At 39.4% G+C, this 15,895-nt stretch overlaps 1 protein-coding gene across 2 annotated transcripts in view; it reads left to right on the top strand.

The window, feature by feature from the left end:
• The window catches only part of WDR49 (WD repeat domain 49), a 107,203-nt gene that overhangs the window by 18,556 nt on the left and 72,752 nt on the right, over positions 1–15,895 (top strand). For both annotated transcript variants that reach the window (XM_036494872.2, XM_036494871.2), the window contains exons 4-6: positions 817–991; positions 10,281–10,448; positions 12,249–12,397. In XM_036494872.2, the coding sequence (XP_036350765.2) occupies positions 817–991; positions 10,281–10,448; positions 12,249–12,397 (492 nt within the window). The remainder of the gene's footprint in view (positions 1–816; positions 992–10,280; positions 10,449–12,248; positions 12,398–15,895) is intronic.

The following is a 15,895-nucleotide window of genomic DNA, read 5'->3' as shown; positions in this document are numbered from 1 at the left end:
ACACTTATTGATGTGGTCATCAAAATAAAGCTTCTAATAGAAGTTAGAATGTAAGGAGTGCGCCCTCCTAGTTGAACTGTACTATAGTTTTTAAGGTCACACATGTTGAAAGGGAAGAAACAAGTTATGTTCCTTATTTTGCTTATTAAATAGAAGCTTTATTATATTTAGGGGGAAGTTTTTTCGAGGGGGTTGGTGTATGTAGTGTCATTTTCCACATTTACTAAAAAATAAGAAAAACTTGCCTTTTGCAGTAACTTGTTTAATCTACTAGATCCCAATATCAATTTTATTTAACACTAAATGGCTCATTTCTCTTATAAATCTTTCAAATTAATCTGTCAAGCTCTGTGTTTCTCAGTACGAGCCTCGTTGGGAGCATTCTTTTTCTGCATCATGTCCTAGAGGTCTGGATGTGTTATTACTAGCAAGGGCAACGTTGAAGCCTGAACACTGAGCAGTGAGTTCTACCTTCCCATGGCGTTTCACCTGCTGATGAAAACTTGTTACATACTGAAAGGCAGTGAGGCCTGAATTTTCTGGAGTAACCTCATTTGAATAATTTCTCTTCGTAATTACGGAAGCTTTTCATTCCGACTGATTTTAATGACACATGTATCCTAACAGTAAGTGATAAGGTGTCCTTATAATTGCTTTGCCAACCTCTTAGTTTGTCCTTTGGTACAAAAGGGCTTGTATCCTTTTGGAATATTAAAGAAATTCAATATATATTTTTGTTAATTGTAAGGATCGTAGGATCTTCTTTCTAGCAATTATCCTGCCCATGTTTAACTTTCCTTCAATGACTCTCCCCAGGTGCAGGCAATTGTTTTTACAGCAGCCTCAATTTCTCTGTTTGAAAGTCCTGGGAATGTGTGTGAGGATGAAGAAGCCACAGTGATCATCAACTGGGCAGAGTTGCTCTCTGGAAATCACAAATGTTGCCACGTCCTACAGCACAAGCTTCATCGTGGAGACTGGGTCAGGCAAGGTACTGAATCTAGATAGTAACAAAAGAAAACAGTCCATCAACCAGTACATTTATGGTTTTGATGAAAATGTGTCAAGTAAAACTTTTGACTTTGGAAGCCAATGATAATTGGTTCTCAGGAGATTTTGACTCGGAGCCTCTGCTGCCCTCTGAACACGGCAGGAATCATTCTCTTCTTTCTTTTAAAGACCGAGGCTTCATAAAATCATGCCAGGTGATCTCTACACTCTGGAACTCTCTAGAGGTGGGAGAACATCGTCATAGAATCCATCTAGCTGCAGCTCAAGTCTGACCTGATGATACTCATGTTCAGGATTCTTAATAAAAACTTCAACTGTTTTTACTCCTGTATGTTCTTGGGGGAAGTATTTAGTCTACCTGCAAGATGGAATTATTTTATTTCCTTTTCCTTTTTGTTTTGATATAATACCTGAATTCTTTTAATCTATGCTACTTGATCAACAATTCTTTGTGTGACAATACAATGTTATGTGTCAGTGTATATAGAAGATCATAAATTTCTTAAAATGTGTTAATGAATGAATTAGTCTCATAATATGCCACAACTTTATAAAATTTTGATCTGATAGTCCATGATTCACATATGGAATATCTGCCTTGATATCTTGCTCCACCACTACAGACAACACTAATTTTCTCACTTCTAAATTGCCACATTAAAGTGTGCCCACTAAAAACGATAAATATTAATAATCTCAGTGACTAAATGTAGCCTGTTTCTATACAGTTCGAAGCGAAGACAATTCAAATCGACCCAGCCTCTGTTTTACCTTCCCTGCATTTTAGAAAGTTAGAGCTGATTAATTAACGCATGATGACAATATTGCAATGCTTTACATAAGACAGTATATATTCTGCACACAATACTAACCATATACCATACCAGTGATACCTTCTATTCATCCATTAATTCCACGATGATGTAATTGTGGGGAAAAACAAAATACATGTTTTTAATCATTTGTTAAGTATGAAAGGCACAAGATTATATATAATATGTTTAAGTTTTCAACACTAACATAGAAATAGAATGAATGTAACTATTATGAATGTTTCCAAGAAAGCACTATGGCTGGGCACATAAACCGAAGATTAGGCTACAATGCTAAGAAGTTCATGGCATCATTTTGCAGTGGGGTTTTCTGAAATTGTGTGCATTGCTTAATTTCCATTTGAATGAATATTTTTAAATATAGAGGAGTGACATGAATAATGATTTTAAAAGATTGGGAATGCAAACAGTATTTTAAAGTTGAGCATGATCTGGGTTCCTGTTTCTGCTAGAAAACCAAAGGATAGTTCTCACTACATTCTGCCTCTCTCCCATTTAAGCCTCAAATGCAAGGCTACTGGGAACCAAAATGCCAGAGAGCCTTTGTCTCTCAATCTGCATCAAATTACAACGTGGTTACAAAACACTCAGCAGAGAGCTTCCAGAAAGCTCTGGCAGAAAATACTCAGGAAGTCTCCCACATTGTTCTCCACCATAGCGACTCTCCTGCCCATTCCTCCCTACAAACAAGCAGAATTTGTAATCGTTTGGATCATAAGTCATCAGGCATCCACCTTACCTCTCTGATTGGGCTTCTTTGGACATTTTGTTTTTGCCACAAATGTTAAGAAAAACCTTGAAATAGACGACATTTTTTTCCCAGTCAATAGCGTAAAAAGACTCCTTTGCCATGGCCAATATGCCAGAATGTCAGTCGTTTAGGAATGGGCATCAATGGCTCATACCGTTACTGCCAAAAGTGTCTTCAGTTTGGTGGGGGTCATCTGATACATGACAGTTGCATTTTCTATTAAAACCTTTTAATTACACATTAATTAAAATGTTTCTGAAATCACTCTACAATCATGTTATCCTTTGCTCATTAATTGCTTGTATAAGATTTTATATTTTTATTTTGGGGAGAAAGTCATTTTACAAGTTGACTTTAAGGGTGAATGTTATTTAAAAATGTTCAAAAGAAGAGGAAAACTGCACAAATCATGCTTAATAATGTAGAATTAATGTAGATTTAAAAAATAAGGAGTGATTTGTGGTTAAAAGAAAGTGGTGGTATTAAGAACAACAAATTTAGAAATCATATATGGGTGGATGTGAGGAAAATGCAATACAAGAGAAGATTGTTCAAAAGGAAGGAAGCAAAGAACTAACTAGAGGGCTCATGGACCACTGAAAGGTGCTCCCGCTAACAAATGAACAGAGGCCTAGTTTTAGAACTAACAACAGAGATTAGAAGTTTAATTACAGCCTTTCATTGCTGTTCCAAGATCAGTAATTGCAGTATAATAAGTGGAGAACATTAAAATTATGAGAAGGGGGGCCCGGAGGCGTGGCCTAGCGGCTAAAGTCCTCGCCTTGAAAGCCCTGGGATCCCATATGGGCGCCGGTTCTAATCCCGGCAGCTCCACTTCCCATCCAGCTCCATGCTTGTGGCCTGGGAAGGCAGTCGAGGACGGCCCAAAGCTTTGGGACCCTGCACCCATGTGGGAGACCCGGAAGAGGTTCCAGGTTCCCGGCATCGGATCGGCGCGCACCGGCCCGTTGCGGCTCACTTGGGGAGTGAAACATCGGATGGAAGATCTTCCTCTCTGTCTCTCCTCCTCTCTGTATATCCGGCTTTCCAATAACAATAAAATCTTAAAAAAAAAAATTATGAGAAGGGAAAGGTCAGATAGACCAGGATCCAGTGGGCTACAAGGTGGTTATGGAGGATGTTCCTTGGGCGGGAAGACTTGCTCTATCAGGGCAAGCCGTCTGTGGCTGCTGCTTTCCACTGGTACTCTTGTTACTCCTGCAATGTGAGCTAAGGTTCTTTCAAATCCTACAAGAACTGCTGCTTGGTGATTTTCTTCTCAGTCAGAAAAGAAAATGTACAATTGAGTAGAGACACAAAAGCAAAAACAAGCATTACAATTTTCTTTAACTGAAGTCAAGGATAAAATACCCAGAAAAAATGAATGTCAAAGGAAGTATTCAGTTTCAAATTTAAGGGTATTAGGACACTGCATTAAGATAAGGTTCACACTTCTTATTTGAAATGTTAGAGGGAAAAAAATGCTTTCATCTTGTCAGAGTGGCTCTGTGTCACATTTTAATGGAAAAATAATTACTGTCTGAAACACCCAGAGAGTAAGTGCAGGGATTTTGAGCAACAGCAGCATGGCACAGATATCTCGAAGCTTAGAGTTTTCTTTTTCAAAAATTTCCTTCTTTTATAGTAATATCTTCGGAAAATTTGCAAGCCATAGGCTGGGATTGTAGCTATTTAAGAATGAGCATGAAATTGTTATCAAAAAATCACATTTTATTACATTATAAGGTGCTTTCCCACCTTTGTTAGATTGGATCTGGTGGAAGACACCACAGTTAAACTGATGTTAACAAAACAACTTAGCACTTGTGCCAGGGGAGTCAGAGGACATTGAGGATTGGTTAAACCATGGGGTGGGTGCCAGGGAAGTCAGAGGACACTGAGCATTGGTTAAACCATGGGGTGGGTGCCAGGGGAGTCAGAGGACACTGAGGATTGGTTAAACCATGGGGTGGGTGCCAGGGAATTCAGGGGACACTGAGGATTGGTTAAACGGTTAAACCATGGGGTGGGTGCCAGGGGAGTCGGAGGACACTGAGGATTGGTTAAACCATGGGGTGAGGCCAGGGAAGTTGGAGAACACTGAGGATTGGTTAAACCATGGGGTGGGTGCCAGAGAAGTCAAGACAGTAAGCACTGGTTAAACCATGGAGTAGATACTGGGGAAATTGCAGGGCACTACGCATTGGTTAAGCAGTAGAGACTGTACCAGAGAAGCTGGAAGACAAACATCAGGCTGTCTCTCCTCGGGGAGACTTGGTAATTGATTGGAACTAATTTGAACAAAAACACAGCTGTGGTGTCCTGCTTGCGTGTTGCTCCATATCCTTGGATCTAAATTAGTGCCACAGACACAGTGAGGTTACACCAGAGTTGAGACCACATTGCCTTTCCTGCCAGTTTCCTTCCTGTATTGAAGGCAGTTGGTGTCAGCCATGAGCCCGTCACACAGGTTGTTCTAATGTGATGGAAGAGCAAAATCCATTCATACCACTTACAGGAGTCTACTTGATATTTTTGGAAAGCCCTTCAACTAGTTGTAAAATTTTTGTAATGTTGAATTTTGATTTTTTAGGAATTAAGTTGGACTTCTAAAGATGGAAGGGAAACGAATAGGCTTTCTTTTCTTTCTTCTTCACAATTGTGACTGCTTAGAATACTGAGGGTCCTACTGTGGGCTCAGGCGATGGGATTCCACATCTCAACTGAAAAGTAAGACCAAAAATGAAACCCCCTCAGACCAGAGGACATCAAAGAAAGCTCAAAGTCAGATTTTTTCCTAAGTTACATGACTGATAATGCGAAAGCTTGGGAAATGATAGAAATTCCAGTTAAACTCAGTTCAATTTTCTACTTAGCTGTAGCCCCGATCTTTTGGCAAATGCTGTAGAGTAGTGTTATTCTGTTATTTCAAGTATTTAATGGCATAACCACTTGAGTTGTCCTTTTTTCTTTTAAAAATGTTATGTAAACATAACTTTAAAAATATGTTCCTCTTTCAATACCCAAACTTATTGAGAATATTAAAAACAAATAATTGATTTTACCGGCTCGTTCCATTACCTAGCTTCATTAAAACAACAAAACAAACAAACAAACAAAAAACTTTTCCAGCAGAATCTATCATTTCCTTGCTTCAGTAGGAAATGAGGAAACTAATTTAGCAATTTCATAATATAATTACAATACAATCAAAATTTAAAAATTTCTACCAGTAAAATTATTTTGTCATTTGTTCCCTCATTATACCCTGAAGTTATCTTTACTTCTGAGGCTCAGAGAAAGTTATCTAAAGCAGTACATTCTCTAGTGGTATTCAGAGTATTGCTTTAAGATTTAAATCTGCAAGCTACCCAGTGACATTTATAGGCCTGCAGTGTCACACATTAAAGGCTCAGCAACTCACATTTTATTTCAACATCAAGATATGACTTGTTTCTGATGGAATTATAGAATACAAGAACATCTGGGTAACACATGAGAGAAAAATCTATTCCCTTCATATTAAGCCATCTGATGAGGTTGGTAGCATAAAGACCTGCTCCGGGCACAGCATGTACCTGGCAGTGGGGCGCGGTGAAACAGAAGGCTGAAATGGCACAGAAAAAAGTGAACTCACAGCCAAACTTCACTGCGTTCAGTTTCATCTCCGTTTCTAATTAGCTGAATATCCTTAAGCATGTTGGCTTTCAGGCACTTTATCTCATCAGCAGTGAATCTGGGATAATTTGCTCAATGAAGAGAATGATTATTACAGAACGGCAGTGCCAAGCATAATGCCTGGCACATAGGAGGGACCTAAGAATTATCCTAATAATTTTTAAGAGCAATCCAGGGGTGGAGAGGAAGGGAAATTACACGAAGGGGGATGAACAAGTAACCCGTCACGCAGGCAAGCTGTGCAGACTGAATGAATAGACAGTTTTGCCGTCGGGCAGTAGTTCTGGGTTGCACGACACGCATCAATCACCTTGAGTTGTTTGTGACTCTGATACTCTGTGTGGTCGTTGTTCTCTGGTTCTCTGCTTTGCATCTCAGTCCTCCCCACTTTCTCTTGGAAATTATAGTTTGTAATTAAGAGAAGCTCGACATTGAAAAGCTAGTTAAACTTATTTCGTTAAAGAAGTACAAGCTAAGAATAGAACCTAAATGTGTGATTTGTGCCAATCCGATAGAAAAGCAAGTGGGGGAATTTTTTCCAATCCAAAATATCACATAGTCATAGGTGCCTCCCCTGAATAGCTTAGATTTGTCATGGTTGAGATGTATGAATGGAAGTGATTCTTAAAATTCTGACATTCTGCAAATTCTTGTGTGTGTGTGTGTGTGTGTCTGTGCGTGCGCACACACACACACACATATGTCTGCTGGCAAAGGTTTATATTTTTCAACATATTTTCAAAGGAATATTTGGCTTCTAAAATATTAAGAACTACACATTAGTAGAATAACTCCAGAGGTAGTAACAAACTCTATGGTGGTTTGTAACCCAAAGTGTGGTCCTTGGAGTGCCAGCACATGTCTGATCACACCTCAGAACAGTGGACTCTCAGGTTTACTGGTGAGGATCTTCCTTCTGAGAGTTTTCAGATGGTTATTACGCATATTAAAGTTGGAGAAGTCCTGTTTCCCCAGGTAGTCAAGGAATCAGGTGCTGTGTTTTGAACTTGCCCTCTGGCTCTGACAAACACAAATGTTGTGAATGTGGATTTGCAAGCTTGTAGGCTACACTGAGTCAAATCAATTTTAGTAATCTGAGTCTGGGTTTGGCAACAACCTGCTTCCGACTGACAGAATCATTAAGCTTTTCTATGTGGTTCTCGGTTTCTCTAACTGCAGGACAGAGAAGTATACTGCTTCTCGTTTGTGGAGTCTTTCTTTTCCAACACAGACATTTTGTCATTTTCTCTATTGAAATGTTACCTATTTGTCAATATTTATCAAATACCTTCTGAATTCTGAAACTGATTTCATTCTTCTTTGGACTTCTGTTATGCTTTCTGTATGATTGAATTTACCACTTTATTATATGCTCAAGGTCTATTTTTTTCTAACTCCTGCTGAGTTTTTCTTATTGTCACCGTAGCACAGGATACATTGTTGATGCCAAGGAAGTCTTCCGAGGTATGATACAATGTTTGGTGAGATAATATCTATGCAAGATATGCTGGTTAGTTTCAATATTATTCATTTAATTATAGATTGTTTGTGTTAACTCACATATTTCCTCGGGATATATCCAGGAAGTTTTCTGTATTAAGTTATTCACAAGTCAAAATCAGTTCTGGAATGAATCTTTCTGCATAGTTACTAAAGGCAAGAAAATCGCCAGCCCATTTTATTTTTCTAATATCATCAATCACTCGATTAAACAACTCAACAGTCAGTATTGACAAGTGAGTGGCCACTCTTTAGCTCTATCAGTTTTCCCTTCACACAGGTTGATGTTACAAAATGCCATGTGTGGAAATAAATATGCATGTATCCATAGGTTTACACATACAGATGTATCAACTGAAGTTCTTTCAATAAAGCACTAAAATTAGGTATTTTATTTAACTCTTGAACGAAGGATAGCTTCAATGAAACTGCAAATATTTCTGCACAAAGATTCCTATATTAATCAGCTTTTCACTACTACAATGAAATACAAACAAGATTTACTTCTTAAAGAGAAGAGCTTTGTTTAGCTCACTGTTGTGGTGATGGATTTCCACAATCAATTAGCCTTTATTGGCTTTGAATCTGATGAGAATGGCCATGGTAGACTGGGTGCAAAAGATTACATAGTAAGCCGAGAAGGAATGCCCGCACTTGGACCCAATTTGGCCGCTACAACGCTGTCACAGGAATCACCTTTCCAGCACCCATTCCTAAGGAGCCAAGCATCTTCCATTGGCCCATCTCCTGAACACTCAGGGGAATTGCATTTATACCCTCCTAGTGCAATTAAAATTTGGGTTTAAGTGTCAGCATGGGGTGGAGGCCAAGTCCTAGTCAAATAATAAGAGTTCCTGTCTTAGCTTGAGCTGATATAACAAAATGCTATAAATCGGTAAGGTTATAAACAAAGGAAGTTTGTTTTCACAGACCTGGGATATGCAAAGTCTGATTACTCCTTCGTGGGTGGCACGTCTTGGAACATGTTCCTATGTTGCAAAGAGCTAGGGCTCTTTTTTGAATCTCATTTTCAATCCATGTTTCTAAGGCACCACCTCCTAATACAATTTTGTGAGATTAGTCGCAACATGTAAACCCTAGGAACATGGCGGATACAAACGTTCAGATCATAGCTGTGCCTATTAGGAAATTTGAAGATCTTGAGCTTTTATGCTGTTTTCGAGTTTTAGCAATCAACAAAGTAGCTTTCCATTTCCAGTACAACTAACAATGCTAATGTTATAGTGCCCATTTAAGAATAGAAATTAAAAAAAAAAATGAAAGGGGCCATAGAAAAACAGCTTCATGGTCCACGGGCATGATTTACATGTGTATAAATCATGTATATACGGTATACTGTACTATAGGGGAGGGACCCCAGATGGAGGGTCTCTGGCCCTTTCCAAGTGGACAGCCTGGATATCTGTCTTTTGATTCAGAGGCAGGTGCTCTTTACTGTTGAGGGCAGGGTTCTGCAAGCTGTCTGCTCCAAAGGGAGACATTATCTCTTTATTTTAAAGTTGTTTGCTCTGCAAACATCCTCAGAAAGATAATCTGGAACAAAGGGCAGTCGAGGCTAACTTCCAAAGAAGGGCAGAAGTGCTGGTGATCATTCCAGAATTATCTCCTCAGAGTGTGACTTTTATTCTATGCTGTACATGGGTCAGAAATATGTTGAGCACATATAGTTTTTATCCAAAATAATAAAATCACCCTTTGTATGAGGGAGGAATTCCACCCTGAGATCAAATGAGAAATCTTTCAACTTGGCCACAAATGATTGAGTAAAACACCTAAGGGGAACTTGCGCCTAACCCTGAGGGAATTCAAGGAGCAGTGATGGCTGTTGGACATGTGGAACTCATGGGTGTGACTGCAATAAAAAACATTCCTGATTAAACAGAGCATTTATCACTTCTGATAAAATGGCCATCAGCTTTGGGTGAGACGACAAACTCAGCTTTGGAAGGAAGATCTGTTCCTGAGTTGTCAGGAGCACAGGAACAACCATTTTGAACCCAACTCCCAGTTGGATCTGTGTATCTTGGCAGGAAGTTAAGTCCCAGCAAGTTACCTTAAGTTTTGACTGGTAATGGCTGTGAATAGAATGGCTGGGTGTTTCAGGAGCAACACTCAATGGGTTAATTCCTACTTAGTTGCCCTGGACCAGAGGAAGGACACCGGAATTTGCCCAATTCCTCACCTTATGTCTGTAAAATCCCACATGATCATTGGGATGAACATTCCTGCCTTGTGTTGCTGTCTCTCACTCAAAGAAGAAAAAGAAAAGCAAGCAAGCAAAAAACCTATCAAGGTATTGTTGGAGTAGGAGGTTTTTCTCTAAGTGCCGGGTTTACTGTAACCTTTAATGAGGTGTTTTCTGAATATTGGAGTTGTATCATTATAACCTTTGTTTAGTTTTAACTTCATATTAAAATTGTTGCATTTTGCTAAGATCTTGTGAATAACTAAATATCACTTTCATCTTTTTAATTTTTGGCTATCAGTCATGTACAGTGCGTCTTTAGAAGCTATCATTTCCAGTACAACCAGCAATGCAAGTACTGTGGTGTTGGCTTGGAGAGAGAAACCAAAAAAGGTTCTGAAAATGACATCCTTCAACATTGACCAGGGCATTCATGCTTTTGATTACCACTCTCGGCTCAATTTAATTGGTATGTAAAATAAATCATGGTAACTATGATGGCCTCATAAATAGTCGAGGTTGCACATTCATATGCAAGGAGCCTCTCCACCTTGTTGCTTTATTGCCAGAGAGACCAACTTGAGCAGCTCATATTTGATTGCCTGAGAATGCCTGAAAATGATGCACTGTGATGTGTGGTGTATGTGAACTACATGAAAACATGAGGAGCATTGTAGTTGATGTGTGGTGCACGATGATATAGAGGAGACAGAGAATTTGTGCAGCACCTGTCATTTCCCTAACATGACCAAGTGCTCCACTAACACAGATTATTCATCCATTTGCAAGTACTACTACTACTACTATTGGTATCAGTGCACACACACACCACACTAGAATATGGCAAAATGTAGAATGTTTTTCAGTTACCTTTCAGAACATGACTGAAGTAATTTCTCAAAGATTGGTTTTATTTTTATTTGAAAGACAAATTTACAGAGAGAGGGAGAGATGGAGAAGGTTTTCCACCCACTGTTTTATTCTTCATTGGCTAAAACGACCAGTGTTTAGCTGATACGAAGCCAGGAGCCTGGAGCCTCTTCTGGGTCTCAAACATGGGTGCAGTTGCCCGAAAGTCTTGAGAGCCATCCTCTACTGTTTTTCCAGGCCATAAGCAGGGTACTGGGTCAGAAGTGGAGCTTCCAGAACACAAATTGGTATCTATGGAATGCTGGCACCTCAGGGTGCCTCAGCCTGTTGAACCATGTCACTGGCCCATTCTAAATAAATTTAGAAAAATTTCAAATTAGACTAGCTTTAATTTACTAAGGGAGGATTCCTTTGCTATAGAAAGGAAATTTTTCAGATAAAGATTTTCAGCAATTAACTATTTAAATAAAATACGTGGGCATCCTGAAAGCTTAGGAATTGACCGATGCTAGTTCAAGCAGTGCTTAAAAGGCGAGATGTACACCTGTGTTGAGAAATTAGTGGAATAATTGTAGAGAATGCACATGACTTAGAGAGCGGGTAATGATCATCTTCATTCAATCATGATTCCTCGTATGAAGGATCCTCATAGCTACTTGGTCGTTAGCTCCTCAGCATTTCCTACAATATCTGACAATACTAGTTGAAGAAACCTTGAATATCAATTCGGAAAAATGCCAACATCAAACGTTGAAGGAGTGGAGAAGGCTGGAAAGGATGAATCTTTCTGAGAAGGATCCAGATATAAGGCATTAATCCATTGATTAATTGTTTAATTCCTACTATGTTGATAACTATTCCACACCTGTCACTGTGCAGAAAATCAGGCTGAACAACTTCAGCTCCACAGTTGGTTCTAAACAAAAGAATAATAGAACGTGATGCTGGATTTCCAGAGATCTGAACATGCAGTATAAAGCCTGTTCTTTGAATATGTATGGCAAACCAAGATCCCAAAAACATGATCCTCTCAGTAAAGCAGAACGAAGGTAGATCTGTGCTGCTTCTTTGTTCACACTTGATTAATTACATGGCTGTGAAAATAATTTGTTTCCTCCTGGTGGAGCTACTGGTAGGTTTATAATTTCCTCCCACCTCACATTTGCCTTTTCCCAAAAATGCAACCCCCTTACTCTACTGCATCTGCTTCACCGTTTGCCAGAACTCATGCCTTACTGGCTTACTCTAGCTTGACATGGCGAGATTTTGCCTCCTTCAATGGAGGGTGCGTCAGTGTTCAACGAAAGGCCCTTACCCTCCAAGATAATTTCAGAGAGAAAGTTCTGACAGTAGTTTTCATGCTATTAAAAGAATTTTCTTCCCATTTCGTTCTATTTAGCAACTGCTGGCATTAACAATAAAGTTTGCCTCTGGAATCCCTATGTTGTTTCCAAGCCAGCGGGTGTCCTTTGGGGTCACTCTGCCAGCATCATAGCTGTGCAATTCTTTGTTGAAAGAAAACAACTTTTCAGCTTCTCTCAGGACAAAGTAAGTAACACATGTTTATTTATTTAGCCTTACCTTCCTAATCGATACCCACATCTGCCCTGGTCTTGAGTTTCTCTTAGAGATGCTAAAAGTGGCGTTGTAGGGCAACAGATGAAGTGGTCATTTGGGATACCATTTTCCAAAGTTTCAGGCGTAGCTATGGAGTGCTGCCACATGGAGTCCTGGCTCTGCTTCTGCTCCAGCTTCCGGCTGATGTGCGTGCTTGGAGAGGAGCAGATGGAAGCTCGGGCACTTGCACTAGTCACCCAGATGGATGCAGCTCCTGATTCCTGGCTTCAGCTCGGCCCAGACTTCACTGTTGCAGGCATTTGGAAACTGTTCCTCCGCCTTTCAAATATATCTCTGCCTCCATCTGTACCATCTCTATGTCGATAAGCTTAACATTTTACTGACCATCTATTACACCTTAGACAATAATTAGGAAAGGAATTGAAAGTCACCTCACAATGGTCTTGAGCAAATGGACAAAGCACTTTATTAAAATTCCATCCCACTAGTATTTTCCAGGATTAAATCCTTACTCCTGGGTTTTCATAGCATGTTTGCTAAGCCAATATGTGAAACAGAAATAGGGACTTTCGGGAATGTGACTTTTGGGAAGATAAAGACTAGGTACAGTCAGTTAGCTTTTTTTTTTTTTCTAACTTTGATATTGAGTAGACTCAGTAAATTAAAAATTGAGGATAATCTGAAGACTGTCAGACACATTGAAAGTTCAGTTAAACACACAGTGCATTGCTGTTTGTGACATTAATGGCGCATTTTGAGTATGGTGGGAGAATGTGACAATATGGTTCCAGCATCAGATCCTGACCACACTGTTTACTGCTTGTGTCCATGTGGGCCTATTTCTTACTCCCTGGGATCTGACCATTTGTTCCTCTGTAAATCTTCCAAGCGATAAATGTCCAGTTTCTTGGTTGTGCAGGGAAGTTTCTGAGACTGTCAGAAAGCCTGGATTTTCATTCTGTGATAACATGCTGTCCACACACAAGACAGGTGAAGAGTTCATGAGTAATAGAATTAAAAAGAAGGTTCATTTGTGCAAAATTTTCAAAATTAATAGCTACATGATATCTTCAAATGTTGTGGAAATGCACATTATAGAAATTTACACATTAATTAAAAATTTACAATCAGGTATGTTTATTATTACAGAGTTAAAAATACTTTTTTTTGGGGGGGGGGGACACACTCAAAGATAGGGAAAGCAAGAGAGCGAGAGAGCAGTGCTGTCCACTGGTTCACTTTCCAGATGACTACGGCCAAGCCAGCGTTGGAACCAGTGACGTGTAGTTCGGTTTCCTATGTGGGTACTACTAACTCATGCCGGAGCTCTGGGTACTGTCTGCATAGGTCCACCAGAGGAAAGTGGAAGTCAGGTACCGGAGCCAGTTACCCTACTCTGGTGTGGGATTCTGAGGGCTTAATCAGAGTCTCACAGCTCAATCAAATGCTCAACTCCCACAGACTTTTTGAAATATTGTCATGCTTGGCAAAGATCTCCAACGCCTCCCTCTATGTCCTTACGTATTTTACTATGTTAGTTACAATGTAAAACTGCCTTTCCCCTAAATTTCACCATCAACTGCCAATTCATGTTAATTATACCATAAAATATGATTATTCTCCATCTCAGCTACCATTGTCCTAATTTAAAATGTTATCTTTTTTTTGCCCTCCTTCACCACTATTTCTAAGGGTTTCTAATGCCTCATATCAGTATTAAAGCTTTTAATACTAATCTAACTCAAATTTGTCCTCTGTTCTTCTCATCAGTTTTCAAAAAAAAAAAAAAATGCTTCCTTTGCCATCTCTGTCCTCTGTTTAACCCTGAATGCTAACGTTCTGAGACCCGCACAAAGCCCTTGACCGATCTACCAGCCACTTTGCACTTGCAGGGTTCCCTTTCATTCAAGCTGTAGTTGTATAAACCTGTTGGCTGTTGCCGCCATGCATGTCACGGCTTTCCAACCTCCTCTTCCTTCATCCTTCAGCTCATTAGAGGATGCCTAGTTATGCTCCAGGTTTCAGACTTTCTGGAGTCTTTTGTGCAGCTCGGTGTTTTGGTTTTGCACGATCTGCTTGCACTTTGGCGTTAGATCCTGTATTGTGCTGTACTGAATCTGGGAGTTTGCTTCTTTAGGATTGGCTATCTTCAGCTGTGACCTTGTATCTATCATAGCATTTGGCATCTTGTAGTGCTTCATGAATGACTGTTGAAAGATTGAAATAAAAGCACATTTTTATGAGGGAGCAGTATCAAGGAAACTCTGAACATTTTTATGAGGTTAATTTAGTTGTGCTGTATGAGATTTATTGGCATCTTGTTCTAACTTCCATTACTGAATTGATATTCTGATTTGTGTTCTAGAGTGTAGAATGATTACATTGTATCTTTCACTGGAGTGTGCCTGAAGGCACAGAATATGTGATCAGTTTATTTTTGTTTTCCTAGTGTCCAGCAGATAAAGAGTATGCCAAAATCTTCATCAAATGCTAAGTTATAAGATAAGTTTACATTGGTGTAACAATCAATTTCAAATTCCTACATAAGGGTCTCCTCAAAACGTCGGTGGGTAGTAGAGATTATGAAAAGACTCTTCATGGGTGCCTTCCCAGCAGCCAAGTATAGCATTCAAGTGAGATGAGGCTGCTTAAGGCTCTGTCTCTTGAATTGTGGTCTTTGTATATCAGATTGTCAGTAAGAGGTTGTTAAGTGAATGAGTGCTTATCAAACAAAAATATAAGATAAATACACAATATTTTATCATTGTGGAATTCTCTGGAAGGCTTTTTAACTGGTTGTGACCAGTTACAGCCAGGTAAAGACTGCTTTGGACTTCTCAACAATGCAGTTTTATTCTTTGTTTTTTTGTTTCGACTTCTAAACCATTGTATTGTGATTCAGCTAGTCACGTTGCATTTCGTGTTAGCCTAAATCCATTTTACTTTGGTAGATACACAATAGCTCCAGTTTTTCTGTGTGTCTGACAAACCGCATGGCCTTCTGCCACACTGTACAATGTTCTACTGGATTTCTGTAGGACTCAAGCTAATTGGAGTACAGCACAAATCACAGAGCACAGGTGTTTTGTCTTTTCCCCAAACAGGATTTGACTAAACCCTCTTTCAGTCAGTGAAATATTAAAGTAGAGGGCTTACAAAATCAAAGCAATACACTGCCAGACAATTTCCTCCAAAATAATATGAGTATTCAGTTCTTTTTTTTTTTTTTTTGGAAAACTGCCCAGTTGCCATTTTCAAGTGATGGCTAATAAGTTTATCCCTATAGAACTTGTAACAGATTAAATAATGGTCCAGTTGAACTTTCTTGTGAACTGCTAAGTTATTTCTCCTCAGCCGGCAATCACCGGTGGTGATGCTTCACCGAGAGCAGCAAATGGATCATTTGAAGGAGGCACCTCCAGGAGAGGAAAAGGATTTTCAAATCCTAGGGCAGTCCGTGCTCAGGTG

The sequence above is a fragment of the Ochotona princeps genome, chromosome 3 (genome assembly GCF_030435755.1).
Source record: "Ochotona princeps isolate mOchPri1 chromosome 3, mOchPri1.hap1, whole genome shotgun sequence".
NCBI classification, from domain to species: Eukaryota; Metazoa; Chordata; class Mammalia; order Lagomorpha; family Ochotonidae; genus Ochotona; species Ochotona princeps.
Note: the sequence above shows the minus strand (reverse complement) of the source record. Positions and strands in the feature narration are given on the sequence as shown.